This window comes from Varroa destructor, unplaced genomic scaffold, assembly GCF_002443255.2.
Source record: "Varroa destructor unplaced genomic scaffold, Vdes_3.0 BEIS01000001.1, whole genome shotgun sequence".
Classification (NCBI taxonomy): domain Eukaryota; kingdom Metazoa; phylum Arthropoda; class Arachnida; order Mesostigmata; family Varroidae; genus Varroa; species Varroa destructor.
In genome coordinates this window covers 14,889,611-14,912,722 of record NW_019211454.1, presented here as the reverse complement: position 1 = coordinate 14,912,722, position 23,112 = coordinate 14,889,611, and the positions used below count along the sequence as shown (strand labels likewise).

Below are 23,112 nucleotides of genomic sequence, written 5' to 3'. Positions count from 1 at the left end.
TCATTAACATCAAAGAAAGACGATTTCGTTTTATTAGGAGAATTCACACAGTCGTCCATATGTTTTCGACACTATATAGGCTATAGTGATGCATGATGCGATTGGTACCACATCAAAAAAAAAAAAAAACCTGTGAAAAACTAGTCAGTAAGTAAAAAGAGATTGATGTTCACTTCCAGCGTACATCATGTTCTTTCAGTGTTCTTCATTGGTTAATCAATGTTTATTTGTGCTCAATTTTCTTAACTAATTTAGCACACTGACCTTTAGCGTAATGCCCTAACCTACTCCTTGTCCACCCACAGATTTTTGGCTTTCAATCTTATATTTTTTACATTTTACATACCTCTTTTTATTCTAATTTGATGTAAAATTCCAACATTTTCATTTTACTAAAAAAAAAAAAAAAAAAAACGCTAAATTAGCACCGATAGCACAACCTCACAGTTGCAATATATCAATTCTGCCAAGAACATTTCTATTATGTACATGTTTTACCGCCGGTCTTCATAATTGCCTATATCACCGTACGCTCACTTAGTAGACGTAGACCACATAAAAAATGTAAAGGTAATATTGAGCCATCAGAGCTTTAGCAGACGACAGGGGAAAACGTGTAGAGAAGACGGAGAAGTGGAGGTGAGATCAACACATCTAAGTGTTAATTTTATAGTCAGCGGTAACTCATTCATGTAGCAGTTGCGTGAGTGGCTGCGACGATGTCACCAGGCCGCCTGACATTTCCGTCGATATTATAGAGCGATTATTTACGGCTCAAATCCTCACCATCAGAATCAGTGTCATGATCATCATCACTATCACTTACTACCAAGGAGAACTTCGTCCTACCCACCAACGAACCGGCGCGTTCTGCCAAGTTTTTCGATAATTGAATGCATTACAACTACTGAAACTGAATTTGGAAACGACCTTTGTTTTTGCCCTTCCTACTTTTGCCCCCGTTGCTGTCTGATCATCCGTTTGTAGAACTTTACGGAGCGATTGGCTCACGGCGCATCCGCCACATGCCAAGTCAATCTGCAAACCATTCAGCTCAAACGATCGTTACAGAGGCCCCTACAGTCCCGACAGACCCAAATAAACTCGATAATCGACTACGTTCTGGGTCTCCGTCGCGTATTTCTACTTATGTATGCGTGTGGATGTCTGTGTTACTTGTGCTGATTGTTGCCGTTGCCATTAGCAACAACAGTAGACGCATTTGCCACCATTGTTGGCGCAGTTACCAGTAGATTTGCCAGAGTAGCAACAGTTTTGTCGAGCTGATGGTCTCTGTCGGCCCGCCTGATCCGTCCGGGTTCGTTACCTATACGTATCTGCATGTCGTTCATTCTGTGTCCACTGATACAGCGACGCCGGACCTATCAGAAGCTCACAGAATAGAACTAACCGCCGCTGACACCGCTGCTTTCCCTATGGGCCTAGAAAAAAGCCTTTGAGCAACAAGCAAAGCCCGCTCGATTTACAGGAACGTGTGTTGCTGAATGAACTGCGTGCGGCCCGGCGCGAAACAGTGCAGCAGAGAACGGGGCACAGATGGGCCGGCAGCCACTAGCAGTCACACCCAAGGAGGTAACTTGTTAGTTCCACCATGACTACTACACGCTATTGCTGCAATCGATGCGAACTGGTAGCACAGATTCGTGTCGTGGTTGTTCAAATCAATTAATGTCAGAATGACAACTAGAATAGACTTACTTGGCACAGCACCCCAAGGACGTCGGGCTCAACAATAGCCGATCGGCGGTATTCAAAATAGCGGTTACAATGTCTAGTTAGGTACCAACTGTAGTCAAAACAATTAAAAAACAGAGCAATCATAATCATTAAACTAGCGTCGACGGCAGCGACAACTGACAAACACGATGAAACGCGAAGCGTGACACATGAAACAACAGCCTCTGATAACTATTGCTTTTTGCGATCGCATTTATCGGCTAGTGACAGGCAACAGATATATATATATATATATATATATGTATATTGAGAGAGGGGGTTGTGTAGAAAAATCACTCCTCGCATTGGCCCAGTAATAGCATGGGAACATCTTTTGGTTACGTTTGTCGGCATTGAAAGAAATCGTCTCAACATAGGGCAGGGGCATTCGTGTTCTCGTCCAGGCACGAAAAGCCACTGTTATGGTCCCGCGGCCAGACCAGACAATAACATGTCGGTCTCACATCGTACCAATCCGATTTCGAGATCATTCCCGACGAAAGACAAATACGTCACGTGCTTGCGCATATGAAACAATAATAAACAGATTTCGCGTTTTACGTTTGCTGCCTTACTTAATGTTGCTTCGGATTATGCCTATGCATACGATGCCCACTATCTACGTCCATAATTCTTACAATGTAAAACATGCAACGCCTTACTAACCAGGTAACAATCAGACTCATACTAGAACTGACGCCGAACACAACGGATCAGCCGTCCCCGGTGACAAACATGACCGCACGCGAGCAATGAAGCACCAGAAGTCGGGGTTGCCATTGTCGTTATTGACTGTAGCTATTACAGATAATCTGCGTAGAAGTGTATCTCTGTTCGTTAGTACGTCTGGCCTTAAACTTTGCTCTTTAGGGGGTCCGGGGTGCGGGGGTCTGATCAGTGCTAAGTAATAAACGTACGCAGAAACGTAATTGTCGCCATTGTGTCGTGTCCGTTCACTTGTCCGTCTCCGAACATCGGTGCATTACGGTAGCGGTTTAAATGTGGTAAAAATCGAAAGCGTCGAAGTGGGGCACTTAAAGGTAGAGTGTTAAACTGCAATGACCCAAATAGCAAACGAATACAGATGGAACATATCTAGAGGGGAGAGAACAACGGAGGTGGTGATTGATGCGGATCTGACTCGACCTCATGAGTAAATAATACGGTGATAATTAGCGTAAACTTCTTGCAGCTGCTTGCTCCCGTTTCTTTTTGATTACACACTGCCTGAGGTTTAAAATCTCCGCGCGCTGTATCGTTACGTATAAACCGGCGATAATATCATCGAAAGCCTAAACGGATATAGGCCAAACTTGATGATTTTTAATCATGTTAGTGCTATGGTGTGATCATCACTTACAAAGAAAAGTTATTCAGGCGAGCCCTGATAACATCGCAGTTGTTACGCTGAATGACAGAAAAGAATGAATTCCACAGTATAATAGCGATAACTGGATTAAAAGAGACGATGTACTGAAACCTTGCAAAAGATAAACAAAAGCTCGCCCCTCTTAACCTAGATTAAGTTCATATACTGAATTATACATATGATTTACTTCTGACGTAGAAATACGGATATTGCAATATAATATGTAATACATATTAGAAGCAAGCAAAAAACACTATTATGAAAACGCTTACCGCGAAAGTTTTACTCTTTTTCCTTTACTTTGATATTATAGATCACTCAACTGACATAATCCACAACAAATACAAACGAAGACAAATCGTATACCTCGTTTGTTTAAGAGAAATTGCAGCTAGACATGCTACCAGTGCAAATCCACATATATTATATATATATATATATATATATGTGGATTTGCACATATACATGCATGTATACGCATAATGTGCGTGCATATATTACGATAAACTCTAATGATAATCAAGTTCGTCCAAACTTAGTTTGACCCGGTGCTGGGTTAGATCAACAGATCACCAAGACAAAGAATTAATATGTTGGTACGTCAAACAAACGCTTGATAGAAACAGTGGGCAATTAAGTGATAATCACTTATGATTTTGAGCGCTTACACCGTTTAACTGATGATGAAATGTCTCAAGTAACTATTTAATACATCACGTGCGATAAGATCGTCACAAATCCCATATGGTTTACATGACATTACGGCTTTATATCGAATAAGGTACGTTATATCACATACCAGAATATAGAGAGGTGCGGCGAATACCGACTAGCCATTGTCAGATAGATTTAGTATCTTTAACTGGTTATGGCAAAATTCAGTTATTACGACTTTATATTGGTAAATCTCGCAATCATTTTATTGGTAATCTACAATGAATCACACTTATGCCTAATTTTTCCTAATATGTAAAGCGAATACTCTTTCACGCCTTCACCATCCGTTGTGTTGTACGATACAATGCTTGAGACTAACATGAAAGGGACCTCAAGTCAACTACCTAAGAACAAAACAAAATCTGAACACTCCAAGGGTACAAAGCGTTCATGGTTCAAGTCTGTAATGCGCACAATAACACATCATCTCAATTACAAAAAAATATAGCTTTTTCAATTTAAGATAAGATTATCATCTAATACGAGATCTTTAGAAATATAAAGATTTTCAGAACAAGTGAGGTTTTAATTGATATTTTTAATGCTTGATGGTACGAGTTTCAATACGCTACCTCCATGTATATATAGGTGCTTCTTTGTTTACAAAGAAACAGCTTTCTGCACCTTGTGCGTCCATCTCTCCACAATTGTACCCCCCGCAGCAATATAGCCGATGCAATGCATTGTGCGATCGCGACGCGCCTTCCTGTCCTATCTATGTTTTTCGTGTTCTAGTATAGTGGCGTACGATTTAGTCATTGGCTGTTCGTTTCACCGGTAGTTCGACGAAGCTATTACAACGTCGACCATTCTTAGCAACTGCAGGCCGCAGGCCTCCTCTAAGAAGACGATTTGCTGTAAGACAATGGTGTCTCCTAGAACAATCATTCAGATATCATCAACATTGTTTGTGAATACAGCCACCAATATCATATGTGTATAACATATATTTTTTTGGTCCATATATTTCGAAAAAGGTATTGTCTTGTACGTCTGCACATCACTGAGAACTATGATTCGCGCATTCTACCTTTTCCACAAGCTTTTTGCACTTCGTCTACTTTTTAAGATGATCATTTTGGTCAACTGACACTGTTGCCCACAGAATTCGTCGTTCTTCATAATACTAGCAAACGATGTCCCACGTATCATACTAGAACAATCACTATTCGATAGCTACTACTTGCCTAACAGCTATTATATTCATCAATGGTTACCATTCGACAGCAGGCAGTTGTTCATCGCTGCAATGACGACGACGTCGCCCGAATAACGCGGTTTCTTCCAGAATAGATAGGCAGTGTGTCAGAGTCACAGGCAAAGGAAGAAGGATAGGACCATGGGTACACCTCTAGTGAATCAGTCAGCCAACCATCTGCCTTTCAATGTCAATAGTCACTCTAGCCGCCGTAATCGTGTTAGTTCTGTACCGCCTGCGTATTCTCCAGCTCACACATCTTTCTAGCCAGTCAAACCCTTTATTACCCATGAGCATTATTCTAGTAGGACTGTCCGCTGCTTGTCGATTAACGTAGCAATGCCTGCTGGTTCCATTCTAACTAATGCTGCTGTGACCATTGGCGACACGATAGAATCATAAGAACGACTAATCAGACCCCGTTCGCCGTATAGGTTATTCCCCAATCTGCGTAGACGATCTTGATCTTAAACCAAAATCGCTCATACAATTGGGCAGTCGCCCCATACAGCCAAAGCCATGAGAATCTGTCTGTCTGTCCGGTTGGTTGTCCGTCTGTCTCAATTGGTCCGTGTTTCGTGCTGTACAAAAATTGGATGCCATATGCAGCGCTGTTTTATGTTTTCGCTTCCCATCTTTTTCTGTTGTTGAGTTTTCGCTAACTCCTTTACGTAGCGAACGCTTTTCTTGTCTCCTCAGCCGCCACTTATAGCGCGGCAATTTTATAGGTTCGATGCGAGAGCAAAGCTGAGATACGCGAATAGTAGAAGTGGATGAAAAAATAACGGACGGGCCAGCCGATACTTAGCTGCCTAAGCACACAAGGGGGCAACGCAACCTTGTGGTGTACAACTGACGTCAAAAGCGCCTCTATAGACAACGGGGGGTTAAACAGCAGTGGCAGCACTAAAAAGACGCCCGAATTAACTACATGATAGGAGCGGCGTGGTTTGGGGAACAAATGCGTATGCTAGAAATAGTCACGAACACTCGGCCATCGTCGTTCCATTTCAGCGTTGACAAATGGTTATCATGACATATGCAACCATACTGTTTCATAGGTCTATTGAAGAAATCCCAGATAGGTGCAGTAAGATTCACCCCAGCTAGGTTTTCTAGTGGGGGTAGGTCCTTGATGCAACATCAAAAATATGGTGCCGACTACTTGTTCATATAATAAAATTCGCAGAAAGCGTTAAGAAACAAACGCATTGCTATCCTGTCAAAAAAAAGCGAACGCTTGGCAGGAAAATGAAATCCACACACAGAATGGGGAACGACCTACTATGGAGTAGTAGAATATTGAGTGAGAGACGGGTTAACACCTCTTTACAAAAAAGGAAACGGAAACATCCGAGTGCTCTGAAGAAAGCGCAACTGTAGCTCGGTTTATGTATACAAAAAAGCAAGTTCGTAAATCAGGAGTTTGATTCGCCTTATCAATTCGTATATATCGTCATGGTTTGGCGAATGAGCTGGATCTGACAAACTTCGATGACAGTCAACTTCCCAGTAGTAGAAGAACAATGGAATAAAGTTTCTGAACACATTCATTGTTGCCTATACCCAGCAAGTCCAGTACTTCACGAAAGTAGAGTTCGGATCGCGGAAAACCAAAAAACAGCTTAAGTTGCATATGTAAAAAAGCCAGCTCTTCACACATCAGCTACGCAATGGCAATCCAATAACTGGCATAAGGAACGTCCGATAAGTTATTACGCCAACTGAACTACTGAGCCATTCACTATCTTAATGACCGAAAACTTAACTCTACGAAAATTCTTTGTTACGTTGTTTGCAACACTGAAACCGGGCATGCGCCTGTCGAGGTCCTATTTTTTACGCAGCATGAACTTGTGTGAATAAAAAGCTTTCATTTATTTGCTACGTAAAGATATAGTTTCATGTACAGTCCGCTGTGACCAGCACCTAGTCACCTCCAAAGCACTAATCCTGCGCCCACGAAGGCCATTGCCACTTTCCGCCAACTATTTCAAGCTAGGTTTCGCTATTGTTGGTACCTCTCTATATACAATGGAGGGCGGCAAAAAAAAAAACCTGCTTGTCTTCACTGCGAGAAATGAAGCGTCACAGAATTCCATATATCAGTAGATTTTCAATTTCATCAATAGTAGAGCAATATATAAGACTCTATGCAATCTGCTACTACAGCGATACCTCTAAAGATTGATTCTTCTCAAACAGAATACGGTCGAAGAATAAGACTCCGTTCTACAAGAGTAGCAAAAACATATATACCTTTGTTTCATCAAGTGCTTTGCATAGTGCTGAGTATATGAAAATTTAGACGAGCTTTCCAACGCTCTATATGAGCTAGGTCCTGGTCAGAAGTAGGCTTCGTGCGGCTCCATAATGTTGTCATAGGGGCTAACCGAACGTTCAGTTATGGAACAGCCTTATATTGCAGAATGAACTTGTAGAGAACTGCCTCATTCACTGTTGATATCTTTTAGATAAAGCGCATTTTTAAAAAAAAAATTATAAATAAGCAAGGGCCGGTTGCTCAATTTAGTCGTAGGCAGATAGTTTTAACGGAACTAGCTCGGTGGATGTCTTAACGGGCATCCGTCAGATAATGGTTGAAAAATTGTTTTTACTCACAGGCCTTATTTATAGTGCAGAATATATTCAGCTAACGAAGCCTATTACTGCCAAGTCACACCCTTACGAAGTAACCCGCAATCAATTTTACTTCAACGCTTTATTCGTCACAATTAGTCACATACAAGAACTAATCAACAGACCAAACGATGTGTTGCCCTTTTCGGCAAGCTTCAATCTCTCTCAGCCCTCAAATATGTTCAGCGAATAAATCTTGCCAATTTTCTCGTTTGTTTTCCACTAAAAAAATACTTCATTCTCCTGGACATTTCCCGCCGCAAAAATCTGGTTTTGTGGTCGTCATCGTCGTATACTTTGCTCGCTTCTTCAAAAATCGCCAACAGATCCTTCGGCGGCAGCATCAGTAGCAGCAGCAATTCCCCCGTGAAACAATCTCTTCCTTCTTAGAGCAGACTACCGGTTCGAAATCCCTTTCCGTAAACCCCGATTGCCAAGCGGCTGCAACATCAATGACGACAACAACTACGACAGCCAAGGATAAGGGCAACGCGCAATGAAAAATAAATCCATTCTTTTGCTGCTTCTCTTCTTCTCGAATGGGGATGTACTAAACTACTTACCTGCCGACCAGCAAGCTATCTTGCCGACCAGTAGTGATGCATCTACATTTACTCTACTTAAATGCGATTCCAGAAACCTTCTTCCTCTAGCGTCATTACTTGAAGTCTACCCCACCAGGAACATAAGCGTATGCACGCAGCGAGCAAATTGCGAAGGGAAGCATTGCTGATTCTCGACAGCAATTGTAGAGAGCTGGTAATCTACAAGCGAAAACTGCCATCCGACCCATGTTCTGTGGCCAACTACGACTGTACGACCGCCTCGCGCTTCCAGCCCAGATATAATACACGCTACCCTGTCGGTACCCAGTTAAGACAGAACGCACAGAAAATTCGCATCTATCTGCGTGATTGTTGGTCGCTTGGGCTGTTTATTGCCGAGGAAAGTAAATATCACAAACCGCTCGAGCCTGTTGCCTACCGCACGCCGTCGACCGTGTTTCAGCAATGGTGGCGTTTTCATGTCCCTGCAGTGGCGACAGCAGCAGCAGCAACAGCAAAAACGTCCACACAGAAATAGCCTTCGACATACTATCTAATCGAGAAAGAGGAAACAACTAACCCACGTTGACTTGTGCTGTTCGCTGCGACCCAAATCCAACCTTTGTTCAGCTCACTTGTTGGATAGCCTGGTACTGCCTATGATGCACCTGGAAAAAGTTGTCAAGGAAGATTATACGTGCTATAGTTACTTAGAAACGAGGTTTATACACCGGCATAGAGAAGACACGCCAACTTGTATTTGACTTTCATGACATTTAGATTTAAAAGATTTGTTTAAAACAGATTTGACTTTACTGCACCCTTAATCAAAATTTGATAAATATACCTGTGAGGATAATGCATGCCCTAAATAACCAAAACAATGATGACTCTATCCAATATCGAAACTGTCGACCTCAGATGAAACACATTTTACTTATCCATTATTATATATAATAATAGTAACTCCAATTAGACGTCCACCTAACCTCTGCCTAGGTATCGCTTCAGCGTTTCTCATCTTTAAACTGTCGAGTCATTCAGTTTTGATTATTTCGAGCTGCTGTTATCAAATAGTATAACACATGCAATCTAAGTACACGCACGGCTAAAAGTGACTGAATCCCTCTAAAGCTCAAGACGAGCACTACATTCATAAAAATAAAAATAGTTTGATTTCAAAATAGAATTTTAAAAAAATCGTTTTAAAACAGACAAATTAGCTATCTGCCATCACCATTACCACTATAGTTGTAGTAATTATAACACTCATAATAATAATAATAATAATAATAATAACAACTATTATTATTATTATTATAAGTAACATTGTTTACTTCGCCTTTCGTCCATGAGCTGTTTTTCTAATTAATGACGTCGACAGATGTATCGAACGTACAACCTAGCAACGTCTTCTTTTTAAGTGATGATATCGTATCTGTATGTTCCAACTGAAGTTATGAACTGACTGAGAAGCGACATTAGTTCGATTTCGTATTTCACCTTCGCAGCTTTTTCTGCCGAACGACAACGACGACGCTTGAAGACGCGGACGCTCTAATACGTCATCTTACGTCAATCATGCAATGCTGCTCATAATTGTGGTTGAACGGACCATCAAACATCAGGGAGTCGAGGTCGCTCCGTAGTTTGGAATGCTACGGTAAATGTTCTTAAATTAGAAATAATCAGCCAATAACAGCTGGCATTGCTTCGGAATGAAGCTATGTTCCGATTTATTGATCGTATCAAACAATGTATGCATCAATGATGAAGAATAAATGATTCAATGCATAAAAAACCAATGACCATGCTCCTCTAACACTATCAGAAGCGTCGGAGCGTACTCATCAGGGATTACCATCCGAAACAGCAGTCTTAACTACTAAATTTCGTTGAGAAATAGAAATACAACTTCACAAGGTGTTTTCGTGTTGCCTTAGTTACTGTTCTTGGCCAGTTACTGCCCACTGCTTGCTTCTGATTTTATCGAATTTTAAAATTTTACCGTGTTTGTTTTATTGTTTATTATTGAACCCACCTGTCTGCTAGAACCTAACGTGAATCACGGCATCTGCCCCCAATGTTCGAATTGTTGTTCCGTCAGGGCAAATGTTCAAGTAGGGCCACAGCTTGCTAAGCGTGAGCTCAAGTACCTATGTGACTCTAACCCACGCGGTAGTTAACGTCATCATTAAAGGAAGCCAAACCCTCCTAGATTGCGTATTCTAAGCAAGACGAAATGCGCCAAACCATAAATACACGTAACGTGAATAATTAATTTGTATTTTTAATGTTGCTTCACCGCATATTGCATTGCCATTTTCCAGGACCCTCGGAGTTTGAATTAACTGTAGCTTTTTTTGTCCGGACTTTACATGAACGTTCCCGACCAAAATTCGTTTTCACTAAGAGCTTTTTTCGTTTTTCACTAAGTTAGTTCTCCCCTTGTCAATTTAATGAGTCTCTAATGCAGTAGATTCCCAAATTAAGTTGTGTCATTTGTTACCGACAAGCTTTCTCTCCATATCGGTAAAATGTCGACTTTTTTTTGCTCCTATCGGGCATTCTTCTTGTATCACCCTAATTAAATTAGTTTACTGTAGTTACGAGTTATCTCATAATAAATTGTCTACCAGGGATGGCCTGGCTAGCGACTGTTAATGGTGCGTTTTCGTTAGATTTCTACACCTGTTATCGTCCCCATAATGGTGCATCGGTAGCGTGTTAGGTACAATTCGGGGCGCATGAGGTAATCGTAAGTTTAAGACAGGATGTAGGCAAACTTCGCTCCGCCCTGAGAAGAGCCAACCGTCTGAAACAATGACTAACGTCAGGACGAGGCAAAACTTCGAACATTTGTATATTGGCGTACATTAGCATTGGACCTTTTCACTAATTTCCGCAGCGAACTAACACGGGTGTTACAGCTTACATACTTAAGGTCGTCATCAGATTACTAAACGGTCGCTTTTGATCGGTAGGATATGTGACCCACCTCTATGTGAACTTCAATAAAAAAGACGTTTGTTAGAAAAACAAATTGCTCAAAAGGATACCCACAAAAAAAAGCCCACTTCGGCCTTTCGAACTTGTAGCTGCCCATTGGTGGCATCCACTATTATACCTCACTGGCTCTTCAGTAACAATCACGGTCCCCATGATCCAACAGGCAAACATCAAACGCTTGTTGTTACCGATGTGTGTTAAGCACTGTTCAACTGTTGCCAAAGAAATGATGAATTAATGATTAGCGAGGAAATACGCGAATTGGCGAGGAAAATTCCTTCAGGTATGTTTCAATAAAGCAGATTAAAGCAAGTTGTGGAGCATACTTATACGTTCCGTATGATCTATGTCAAAGTGACTCGGCTCCTTTGTGTTGTTCCATGAATGCAGCAGACGCATGCGTTAAATACGGCAATAACCGTATGCTGATTTTCCCAAAAAAAAAAAGCCACACTATGATATCTACGTTATATGACGTTGGCAACCGCAATACTGTGTGACTGATGGTGTCGTGTTGTTATTGTCAAGTTCCATGTACGGCAAAAAATACCAGTCGATAAGGGAAGCAAATTCCAAATAAAACCGTCAAAAAAATACCGCCTGTTACGATCCGTACAACGTTACCGTAACGACCTGTCGGCGTGACTTCATCTGCTGTCAATACGTAATATAAAACGATGGACATGTTAAGGCATCAGTTCACTACTATAAATCATCCTTGTGAATAAACAATGAAGATCATCGATAGTAGGAACCACGGTGCGACCGGTAGGTAGTTCCTTGAAATGGAGCGTTAGCGTGGAGAGGCCCCTGATTGTCTCTGCAACATAAATTAAGTGTCCTCTGATTCGTTGCAATACTTTTGCAACAATTGCAAGAAAGCTAACAGGTGTGCCAGAAAGTTATAATGATGCTGTTAACAACAGCATCCTAGTGGTGTTGACGCTGTGAATTTACGGTACACTTTAAACGCCGAAGAAGCGCTACTGCCATTTTTATCCTCTTTTTGTTATGAGAACGTCGTTTACCCATATTTCAGGAAGGAGGAAGATATTTGGATTTAGCTCATCGCAAGTTGTTGACTGATATAAAAAAAATACCGAAACTGCTCTTTGAAAAAGGATACCATTCGGTCGGGAGTACAAATCCTCGCCGTTTTAGATCAGCGAAATGCAGTTTCCTCTAGCGTCCATAACTATTACTAAAAAACTTCGTTTATCATACACACGTTTTACGTAAAGACTAACGTATTTTTCAGAGCCGGTGCTAAAAATGAAAATTTTTAGGATTTATGTTCCCACAAGTCGTTGCCATTTATGGCTGGTCTTGTGTGTTATAAAATAAGCACAATAGCCGACAGAGATTCTACTCAATTTGACGAATGTAAAGGCTGCGTTCCGAGCAATGTTCTCTTTCTGCTTTTCTACATGCAAACGTACTTCGAAGAAAGCTTTTTAGTTTTACGTGCTTACTATCAAAGTATGACATTGTTTTAGCGAGAACTTGAAGGGAAGTTCTTGCTTAATTAGCCATCGAGTTCAACACTAGAACTTCGCTTTGCATTGAGCCTATTCAGCATCTTTATTTAATTTCACCAGTTGCCCAGTTGACTTTGGTACGGGAAAAACACAGCTGAACTTCTCACGGAAAGGGCCGTTGAGAATCAGGCCGGTCTCCTTAGGTTTTCCCGTTTAAATAGCTTCCATCCCACATTATCTCGTAATAGCTCTCTACGTGAGATTGCGTTTTGTAATGAGATGTTCATATGCTTTCAGGTGAGTCGTCTAGTTGCACCTACCTGATCCACTGTGAGGTCCTCGATATGCACTAGGACGCAGCAGGCGAGGGCTGATGATGTCCTCTTGTATGTGGACTCGTAGACTTTGAGAGGATACCGTTGAGGACACTAGTAGGGAGAGAAACCGTTAGTTTGTTGGTTGTTTAAAGTAACCAGCCACACACACACGCACTTTTTTCGGCCAATAGAATACTCCCAATGTACTTGCACACTCCCGCTTGCCCTTGAGGCCACACTTCCTTCTCAGACTGCTTCCTTTTTGAACAGATTTTCGGATACTTAGATCGTCGGCAGATTAACAGCACACGATCCAAGACGTAGCAAAAACCACACTTAAAACGAAACGCTTAATAATATTTGTAGCCGAAGGGCTGTCCTTTTTTACTCGTTATAGTGAATTTTCCTCTTTAAATCAGTCAAATCGCCGCATTCAATTCCACTATGACTTCTCTCGTCAACGGCGAACATTCGGAAGAAATGTGAAAACCAAAAGACCGAAGATTCAATAATTCACTAATTTTTTTCACACACAAATAATCCTTCCGTAGAAACAACACAAGATGAATTTTCCCCTTTTAAGCTTACTTGTTTGCTTTACTAAGCTTTGACGCTATTCGTTGTTGAAGTCAAGACCCACGCTCACTGGAGACGGGTTTCAACTCAGCTCAGCTCAGCTCAGCTCTATCGAGAACCCAAGAACAACACGACGCAAAGGAAACGCACTTAGCACGAAATGAATATTAATATGCGATCGCCTTTACCGACCCAACAAATACCCGTGGCAATAACAATAATTATAATAATAATAGTAGCAGCAAGAATAATCGTATTGGCCGCAGTTGAATAGAGTTCGCGCAGTGGACGATCAGATTCGACGAAATCCCGTTTGTAGCGGCATATGGAGTTGTCGCTATTGTTATTATCGTGGCAATTGTCGGGTCCTGTATTCGCCGTACTTATTTCTGCGCGTCGCAGGCTCAGAAGAAGAAGCGGATGGCGTAGCTATTATCTTCTTTACAGGCGTCGTTGCCAGGTTTATTACTTGTAATTATTATTTGAGGTATTGTGATGACAACTATTAATATTGATGAGACAAGGGCTAGCAGATGAGACGTTTGCTATTTTCGTTGTTATCCTTCTGTTTGTTTGTCATTGGCCAGTTGCTGATGATTTCGTTGGCGTCGTCGCCCCGTTTTTTCGCTTCTGTACACCTCTCGTAGTTTCTTTGGATAGAATTTTCAGCAGCTGGCAACAACTTACAGACATTGTCTATTCCCTTCCTTTTGCTGTTTACGCTGTGTGTTACGATGTGGGTAGAACGACGCCACTGCATGCACTACAGACCCATCAATCGCTGGGCTAGTCTCCTTCGTTACCGTTGTTACTGTTCTAGTGGCTACGGTGCTTCGGGCGAATGACGCCTCCGCCTGTGACCATACCGATGATAATGATGGCAACAACCTTCATCGGACAAACAGCCTAACCTATCTTATTGGAACAGTCGACAATTGTTGTCACCCAGACTTACACGGACTGCTCCACAGGACGACGAATCACCGACGAACAATAATAACACCAAGCAGATAACAGGCAAATTTACTATTGCTGCTGTTGCTGGTGTAGGCTCTTAGTCTACATCCAGTTGCCAACGCCTGCGTACCAGCTCACCTACAATCCTATCTACGTTAGCCCGTAGTAATAGTGATGCAAGTAGTAGAATTAGTAGCGTCTACAAAGATGCCTGGCTTGACAGCGACGTGCTGTTGCTGTTACGAATGTCGCTGGTGTCGTCGGTTGTTGCCAGGACGTAAGAAAGTCTATGGAGGCAGCTGAAGACGGGCCCCTGCTCTACTACAGTCGCTAAGAGTTCTTAGAATTGTCCCTCAACGTTATTCTCTAGGCGGCGGCTGATTGCCTTCGTGCTGCTAAGATGCGCTGCAGTGAAGCGCAAGCCGCAGAATGTTTCACGTATCTATTGGATGAGAGCCCACCAGCGAAAAATTTGCTGGTCGTTGGTTTGATGCTTTGGTCCTGGTTGACGCTTTTTAACCGTTAGTACTGTTGTATGAGACAGACGATGCTGGGACTACTAGCCCTTATGCTTGCCCAGTGGGTCCATTCGTCGACAGAACGGAACGTTATCGCAATGATCGCTGTTGGCTGACTGTTCAACTACTGCTATCTACAGCGATAGAATTCTATATATAATCTATATACTAGCTCTATGCTTGCTAATGATGGTGATGTCCCCTGCAGTTTATAGTGGTCTACCGACATTAACTATAAACGATGGTTGTCGGAACGCTCGTCTCGTGGGCAATGTTTGCTGGCTTTCTCACACAGAATAGATCGCGTAGTTAATCGATTATTTAATAGCTGCTACTAGTTATAGTAGTTCATAGAAATTAAGCAGTTATTAGTGGCGTAGTGGTTAAAGTAACTGATCGTGCACTATCGAGCGTAATTGCGCTGCGTTGCTGATTATGAGATGCAGAATGTGTAGATACCTCAATATTATATCCCTATTTCTCTATGATCGTTTCCTGTCAATGTTATTTCTGCTAAAGAATTATTTGCTAAAGCAACGCTGAGGTTTAGCTTGTTACCAGTTACCTTTTTCTCTGTTCAGCCGCGCTGGGTTTGTTACCAAAACTCAACTCGACCCATCGGGGTCACTGACTGACCCACAACCGCTGCTGCCAATACCTAACCTCGATTGGCTAAAAACCTTTAACGCTAACGCAATGTTGGGCACACTAAGCTAAACGATACAGAACGAAATAAAGCTATTTCGTTCTGTATCGTATAGTTTTTAGAATTATTCGAATGCAACGGATCAATAGTAATTCTATCGGCCGTAGACATCAGGCTGAGCGCAGGTTTACAGCGATACGGTCCCACACTCGTAGGCATTCGCTTACACGCTGCTGAACTGTGAATGTGAAATATTATAGTAGCCACTGTTGATGTTGGTGTTGTTAAAGCACAGCAAGTCGTTGTAGCGATGGTCATATAACTAGGATTAATTAGAAGCAACTGTAAAGGTGGACATTATTGGTGCTTCTGTGCTTGACGATAATGATTATGATGATTTGGACATCATAGCAGGCAGGGGCTAATTAGCATCTGTGTTCCCCCGTAGAACTGACTTGAAAGCATGGCTACACGATAATAAGGCACAATATGCTGTTCCATCTCTAACTAACCGCTAACGGTCTAATGTCATGACGGCTCGATAAAGATTAATGATAGCCTCAACTGAAATTATGCGTTTTAGTGTTTTGTCGGTTTTGCGGAAAACGTCGATAGGCGTTGAATCAGGAAAACAACAATTTAAACGTTTTTAAAAAAATTTTTAAAAGACTTTGCTGCATTCTGCGTAGCTCAAGCTGTTATCTTTCCGATACCTCGATCTTCGGAGCGTCATCGATTGACCCTTTGTAGCTGCAAATCTTCTGTTCAACATGTAGCTGCAAATCTTCTGTTCAACATGTAGCTGCAAATCTTCTGTTCAACATGTAGCTCCAAATCTTCTGTTCAACATGTAGCTCCAAATCTTCTGTTCAACATGTAGCTCCAAATCTTCTGTTCAACATGTAGCTCCAAATCTTCTGTTCAACATGTAGCTCCAAATCTTCTGTTCAACATGTAGCTCCAAATCTTCTGTTCAACATGTAGCTCCAAATCTTCTGTTCAACATGTAGCTCCAAATCTTCTGTTCAACATGTAGCTCCAAATCTTCTGTTCAACATGTAGCTCCAAATCTTCTGTTCAACATGTAGCTCCAAATCTTCTGTTCAACATGTAGCTCCAAATCTTCTGTTCAACATGTAGCTCCAAATCTTCTGTTCAACATGTAGCTCCAAATCTTCTGTTCAACATGTAGCTCCAAATCTTCTGTTCAACATGTAGCTCCAAATCTTCTGTTCAACATGTAGCTCCAAATCTTCTGTTCAACATGTAGCTCCAAATCTTCTGTTCAACATGTAGCTCCAAATCTTCTGTTCAACATGTAGCTCCAAATCTTCTGTTCAACATGTAGCTCCAAATCTTCTGTTCAACATGTAGCTCCAAATCTTCTGTTCAACATGTAGCTCCAAATCTTCTGTTCAACATGTAGCTCCAAATCTTCTGTTCAACATGTAGCTCCAAATCTTCTGTTCAACATGTAGCTCCAAATCTTCTGTTCAACATGTAGCTCCAAATCTTCTGTTCAACATGTAGCTCCAAATCTTCTGTTCAACATGTAGCTCCAAATCTTCTGTTCAACATGTAGCTCCAAATCTTCTGTTCAACATGTAGCTCCAAATCTTCTGTTCAACATGTAGCTCCAAATCTTCTGTTCAACATGTAGCTCCAAATCTTCTGTTCAACATGTAGCTCCAAATCTTCTGTTCAACATGTAGCTCCAAATCTTCTGTTCAACATGTAGCTCCAAATCTTCTGTTCAACATGTAGCTCCAAATCTTCTGTTCAACATGTAGCTCCAAATCTTCTGTTCAACATGTAGCTCCAAATCTTCTGTTCAACATGTAGCTCCAAATCTTCTGTTCAACATGTAGCTCCAAATCTTCTGTTCAACATGTAGCTCCAAATCTTCTGTTCAACATGTAGCTCCAAATCTTCTGTTCAACATGTAGCTCCAAATCTTCTGTTCAACATGTAGCTCCAAATCTTCTGTTCAACATGTAGCTCCAAATCTTCTGTTCAACATGTAGCTCCAAATCTTCTGTTCAACATGTAGCTCCAAATCTTCTGTTCAACATGTAGCTCCAAATCTTCTGTTCAACATGTAGCTCCAAATCTTCTGTTCAACATGTAGCTCCAAATCTTCTGTTCAACATGTAGCTCCAAATCTTCTGTTCAACATGTAGCTCCAAATCTTCTGTTCAACATGTAGCTCCAAATCTTCTGTTCAACATGTAGCTCCAAATCTTCTGTTCAACATGTAGCTCCAAATCTTCTGTTCAACATGTAGCTCCAAATCTTCTGTTCAACATGTAGCTCCAAATCTTCTGTTCAACATGTAGCTCCAAATCTTCTGTTCAACATGTAGCTCCAAATCTTCTGTTCAACATGTAGCTCCAAATCTTCTGTTCAACATGTAGCTCCAAATCTTCTGTTCAACATGTAGCTCCAAATCTTCTGTTCAACATGTAGCTCCAAATCTTCTGTTCAACATGTAGCTCCAAATCTTCTGTTCAACATGTAGCTCCAAATCTTCTGTTCAACATGTAGCTCCAAATCTTCTGTTCAACATGTAGCTCCAAATCTTCTGTTCAACATGTAGCTCCAAATCTTCTGTTCAACATGTAGCTCCAAATCTTCTGTTCAACATGTAGCTCCAAATCTTCTGTTCAACATGTAGCTCCAAATCTTCTGTTCAACATGTAGCTCCAAATCTTCTGTTCAACATGTAGCTCCAAATCTTCTGTTCAACATGTAGCTCCAAATCTTCTGTTCAACATGTAGCTCCAAATCTTCTGTTCAACATGTAGCTCCAAATCTTCTGTTCAACATGTAGCTCCAAATCTTCTGTTCAACATGTAGCTCCAAATCTTCTGTTCAACATGTAGCTCCAAATCTTCTGTTCAACATGTAGCTCCAAATCTTCTGTTCAACATGTAGCTCCAAATCTTCTGTTCAACATGTAGCTCCAAATCTTCTGTTCAACATGTAGCTCCAAATCTTCTGTTCAACATGTAGCTCCAAATCTTCTGTTCAACATGTAGCTCCAAATCTTCTGTTCAACATGTAGCTCCAAATCTTCTGTTCAACATGTAGCTCCAAATCTTCTGTTCAACATGTAGCTCCAAATCTTCTGTTCAACATGTAGCTCCAAATCTTCTGTTCAACATGTAGCTCCAAATCTTCTGTTCAACATGTAGCTCCAAATCTTCTGTTCAACATGTAGCTCCAAATCTTCTGTTCAACATGTAGCTCCAAATCTTCTGTTCAACATGTAGCTCCAAATCTTCTGTTCAACATGTAGCTCCAAATCTTCTGTTCAACATGTAGCTCCAAATCTTCTGTTCAACATGTAGCTCCAAATCTTCTGTTCAACATGTAGCTCCAAATCTTCTGTTCAACATGTAGCTCCAAATCTTCTGTTCAACATGTAGCTCCAAATCTTCTGTTCAACATGTAGCTCCAAATCTTCTGTTCAACATGTAGCTCCAAATCTTCTGTTCAACATGTAGCTCCAAATCTTCTGTTCAACATGTAGCTCCAAATCTTCTGTTCAACATGTAGCTCCAAATCTTCTGTTCAACATGTAGCTCCAAATCTTCTGTTCAACATGTAGCTCCAAATCTTCTGTTCAACATGTAGCTCCAAATCTTCTGTTCAACATGTAGCTCCAAATCTTCTGTTCAACATGTAGCTCCAAATCTTCTGTTCAACATGTAGCTCCAAATCTTCTGTTCAACATGTAGCTCCAAATCTTCTGTTCAACATGTAGCTCCAAATCTTCTGTTCAACATGTAGCTCCAAATCTTCTGTTCAACATGTAGCTCCAAATCTTCTGTTCAACATGTAGCTCCAAATCTTCTGTTCAACATGTAGCTCCAAATCTTCTGTTCAACATGTAGCTCCAAATCTTCTGTTCAACATGTAGCTCCAAATCTTCTGTTCAACATGTAGCTCCAAATCTTCTGTTCAACATGTAGCTCCAAATCTTCTGTTCAACATGTAGCTCCAAATCTTCTGTTCAACATGTAGCTCCAAATCTTCTGTTCAACATGTAGCTCCAAATCTTCTGTTCAACATGTAGCTCCAAATCTTCTGTTCAACATGTAGCTCCAAATCTTCTGTTCAACATGTAGCTCCAAATCTTCTGTTCAACATGTAGCTCCAAATCTTCTGTTCAACATGTAGCTCCAAATCTTCTGTTCAACATGTAGCTCCAAATCTTCTGTTCAACATGTAGCTCCAAATCTTCTGTTCAACATGTAGCTCCAAATTGATCATCTTCTCAACATGTAGCTCCAAATTGATCATCTTCTCAACATGTAGCTCCAAATTGATCATCTTCTCAACATGTAGCTCCAAATTGATCATCTTCTCAACATGTAGCTCCAAATTGATCATCTTCTCAACATGTAGCTCCAAATTGATCATCTTCTCAACATGTAGCTCCAAATTGATCATCTTCTCAACATGTAGCTCCAAATTGATCATCTTCTCAACATGTAGCTCCAAATTCTCTAACATGTAGCTCCAAATTACCTTCTCAACATGTAGCTCCAAATTACCTTCTCAACATGTAGCTCCAAATTACCTTCTCAACATGTAGCTCCAAATTACCTTCTCAACATGTAGCTCCAAATTACCTTCTCAACATGTAGCTCCAAATTACCTTCTCAACATGTAGCTCCAAATTACCTTCTCAACATGTAGCTCCAAATTACCTTCTCAACATGTAGCTCCAAATTACCTTCTCAACATGTAGCTCCAAATTACCTTCTCAACATGTAGCTCCAAATTACCTTCTCAACATGTAGCTCCAAATTACCTTCTCAACATGTAGCTCCAAATTACCTTCTCAACATGTAGCTCCAAATCACCTTCTCAACATGTAGCTCCAAATCACCTTCTCAACATGTAGCTCCAAATCACCTTCTCAACATGTAGCTCCAAATCACCTTCTCAACATGTAGCTCCAAATCACTTCTCAACATGTAGCTCCAAATCATCTTCTCAACATGTAGCTCCAAATCATCTTCTCAACATGTAGCTCCAAATCATCTTCTCAACATGTAGCTCCAAATCATCTTCTCAATTGTATGATACCTTATTGCGTGATCTTTTCGAAATTTTCAAAGCCACACTTTTTTCATGGTCGATTTGATGATCGAATATTTCGAGTTGGATTATTGGTTGGAACTGATTCAATTTAAAGAGGCGCAACTTAGGTTATCCATTCCTATTTCATTCGTTTTTGTTTTTCCTTTGACTTATGACAAATGTTTCTCGTTTACTAGTTTCTGCAATACAACGAATTCGATCCGAAAATAACTCAAGCCTTACACGTCCGCATCAATAGACCAAAATTCTTGCTCAACCAAGAGCCAGTTAATGCTCGATTGGCCAAGCAAAATACTATTGTTCTGATCTCTTGTTGAGATAAGACCTAGCTCAAGAACTCGAGGAAGAATTAGATCTTCATCGTTAGTTCAGTTTGTTTCAACGATTCCTAAATTTCGTCGATTTTCGGTTAGTGTTGCCGTGCATCGTATCAATCACTCCTGATCGAGTGTGTCGAGAAGCGGTCGGTGTATACAACCATTCTCTACTGAACAGGGGTTAGGTCGCCAGCCATATCCTGCGTTGCGTTCCGACATGACGAGCTCCATCGACGAATGTGTTCAGGCCGTCGACTCTTCATTGGTTCACCCTTATCGGCCGATACACATGTGATGTTCCGACCAGATCAACGATTTCAAAATCTGGATTACCACTATGTAGAGCTGCACGCACAACCTACGAATGGCGGAAATTAATCGCTGTTGGGTGACAAAGCTCGTTGATTCAGCATTTATTTCGCCAAAAAGATCCGCACATGCCACCTGAAGCAGAGTCTATTAAGATTTGATTTTCTAACATTACACCCCCACATACACACACACGCACGCACGCACACAAGTTCAAAACACCACAGCAGAGTTAGATTCAGTAGAACAACATGAGTATAATTAACTTAAGCATTACCTACTGTTTGCCGTATCGTTGCAGCTGTTGGTCGTTGTTAGCAGTTGTTACTAGCATCACTCCTACAATTGAAGCACATACTGCACACAATTGAACTGAATCTAACACAACACTCCGTACGCGTCGTCAGCGCCCAATTCTGTGCAGAGTCGCGCCAACCCCCGTCGTCGTCCTCGTAGTTCTGCAAGAACCGGCCAACAATAATAATCATTCGAATGATTGTGACGTTTCCGTCGAGGACGCTCGGAAGCTTCCCTTTTGTCTTAGTTGATCGACGAATTGACGTCACGACGCTCTCGTCCGTGGCGTGAAGACGCAGCTCACCTGACCGGATGGCCAGACAGACAAACGGTCGGCCGATCGACGACGAGAGTCAGATCGACTCTCGGTGACGAGACCGACTTAGAAACGACGGGCCTGCTCTTTCGATTCCCGCCGCGTCTGTCGCCACCATCAACCTCCAGCACCGCAGTAGCTCCGTCTCTAACACAGACTCATCCCCCGTACATAGCTCCGCTACGAGCAGTCATCCTCGCGGCCATCTTGTTTTTGTCTGGTACTAATAGCAGCCGCGGCAGGATCGAGCACTCGATGGCGACCATTAGTGGCAGCAGCAGCGCCGGCAGGGCTAGCGACGGCGCTGCGGGTAAATACCAGCTACCTAGAACGTGTGTGGTACACTGCTGGGCTGTTCGCCTCCTGGTATCCGTCGCTGTTGCTGGTATACACGAAAAATGTTTGTGCGCTTCTGTCGGAAAGGTGCAGTGCAAAGCCCAGATACATGCAATAGGTACAAGACAAACAGGGAACAGTTCTACACGGCGTAGATAGAAGAACGACAGTGACAGCTCTAGCAGAGAGGAGCAACAGCCGCAGGCGGCACCGTCGTGGCTGCAGCGGACGATAGCAGAAGTGAAAACTCGATGTTGTATCTGGCAGACTGGCTGGCTGGTACAGGGTAGCGGTACAAATAAACAGCAGTGCTGGCTTCACTCCACGACTTATGCAGAGGACGCGCACAGTACTATAGCAATTAAGAACACGGACAAAGACAAACAACGCGCCGGCAATGCAGAAACACTCACAGGCTGTCGTTTGCGACCAGCAGGCGTTTCCACCTTCCTGTCTTTTCAGCCAACACGAAACGACAGCAATGGCCTCTGGTTGCATACGAATGAACGCAGCTTTCGAGTGTCGCCCGAAAGGTATTTGCGTAGCAACAGGACATTTAAGTCGCCAGCCAACTTAGCGGATATGTTGGGCTGGCTCTGATCTAGTCGCGGTAAGGGTGCTCCATATACAGTATCGGCAAAAGAGGGATGAGAAAATATAGAAATGATATGGGCTTCGTGTGTGGGAACAGTTTAAGTCGATCGTCATAAAACGTCAG

At 41.8% G+C, this 23,112-nt stretch overlaps 1 protein-coding gene across 11 annotated transcripts in view; it reads right to left on the bottom strand.

Moving 5' to 3' along the window:
* The window catches only part of LOC111248000 (uncharacterized), a 63,034-nt gene extending 40,175 nt beyond the window's left edge, over positions 1-22,859 (bottom strand). For 4 of the 11 annotated variants that reach the window (XR_015327346.1, XR_002672371.2, XM_022799676.2 and 1 more), the window contains exons 1-3: positions 21,723-22,858; positions 13,014-13,121; positions 8,787-8,874 (exon numbers count right to left, since the gene is read on the bottom strand). Coding sequence is in view for 1 of the 11 variants with exons in the window: in XM_022799725.2 (XP_022655460.1) it covers positions 13,014-13,121; position 21,727 (109 nt within the window). In the remaining 10 variants the exon portion in view is untranslated. Of the gene's footprint in view, positions 1-8,786; positions 8,875-13,013; positions 13,269-21,722 lie in introns of those variants that run through there. The other 7 variants (XM_086988418.1, XM_022799725.2, XM_022799709.2 and 4 more) reach the window with 6 other exon arrangements.
* Positions 22,860-23,112: the final 253 nt, after the last annotated feature.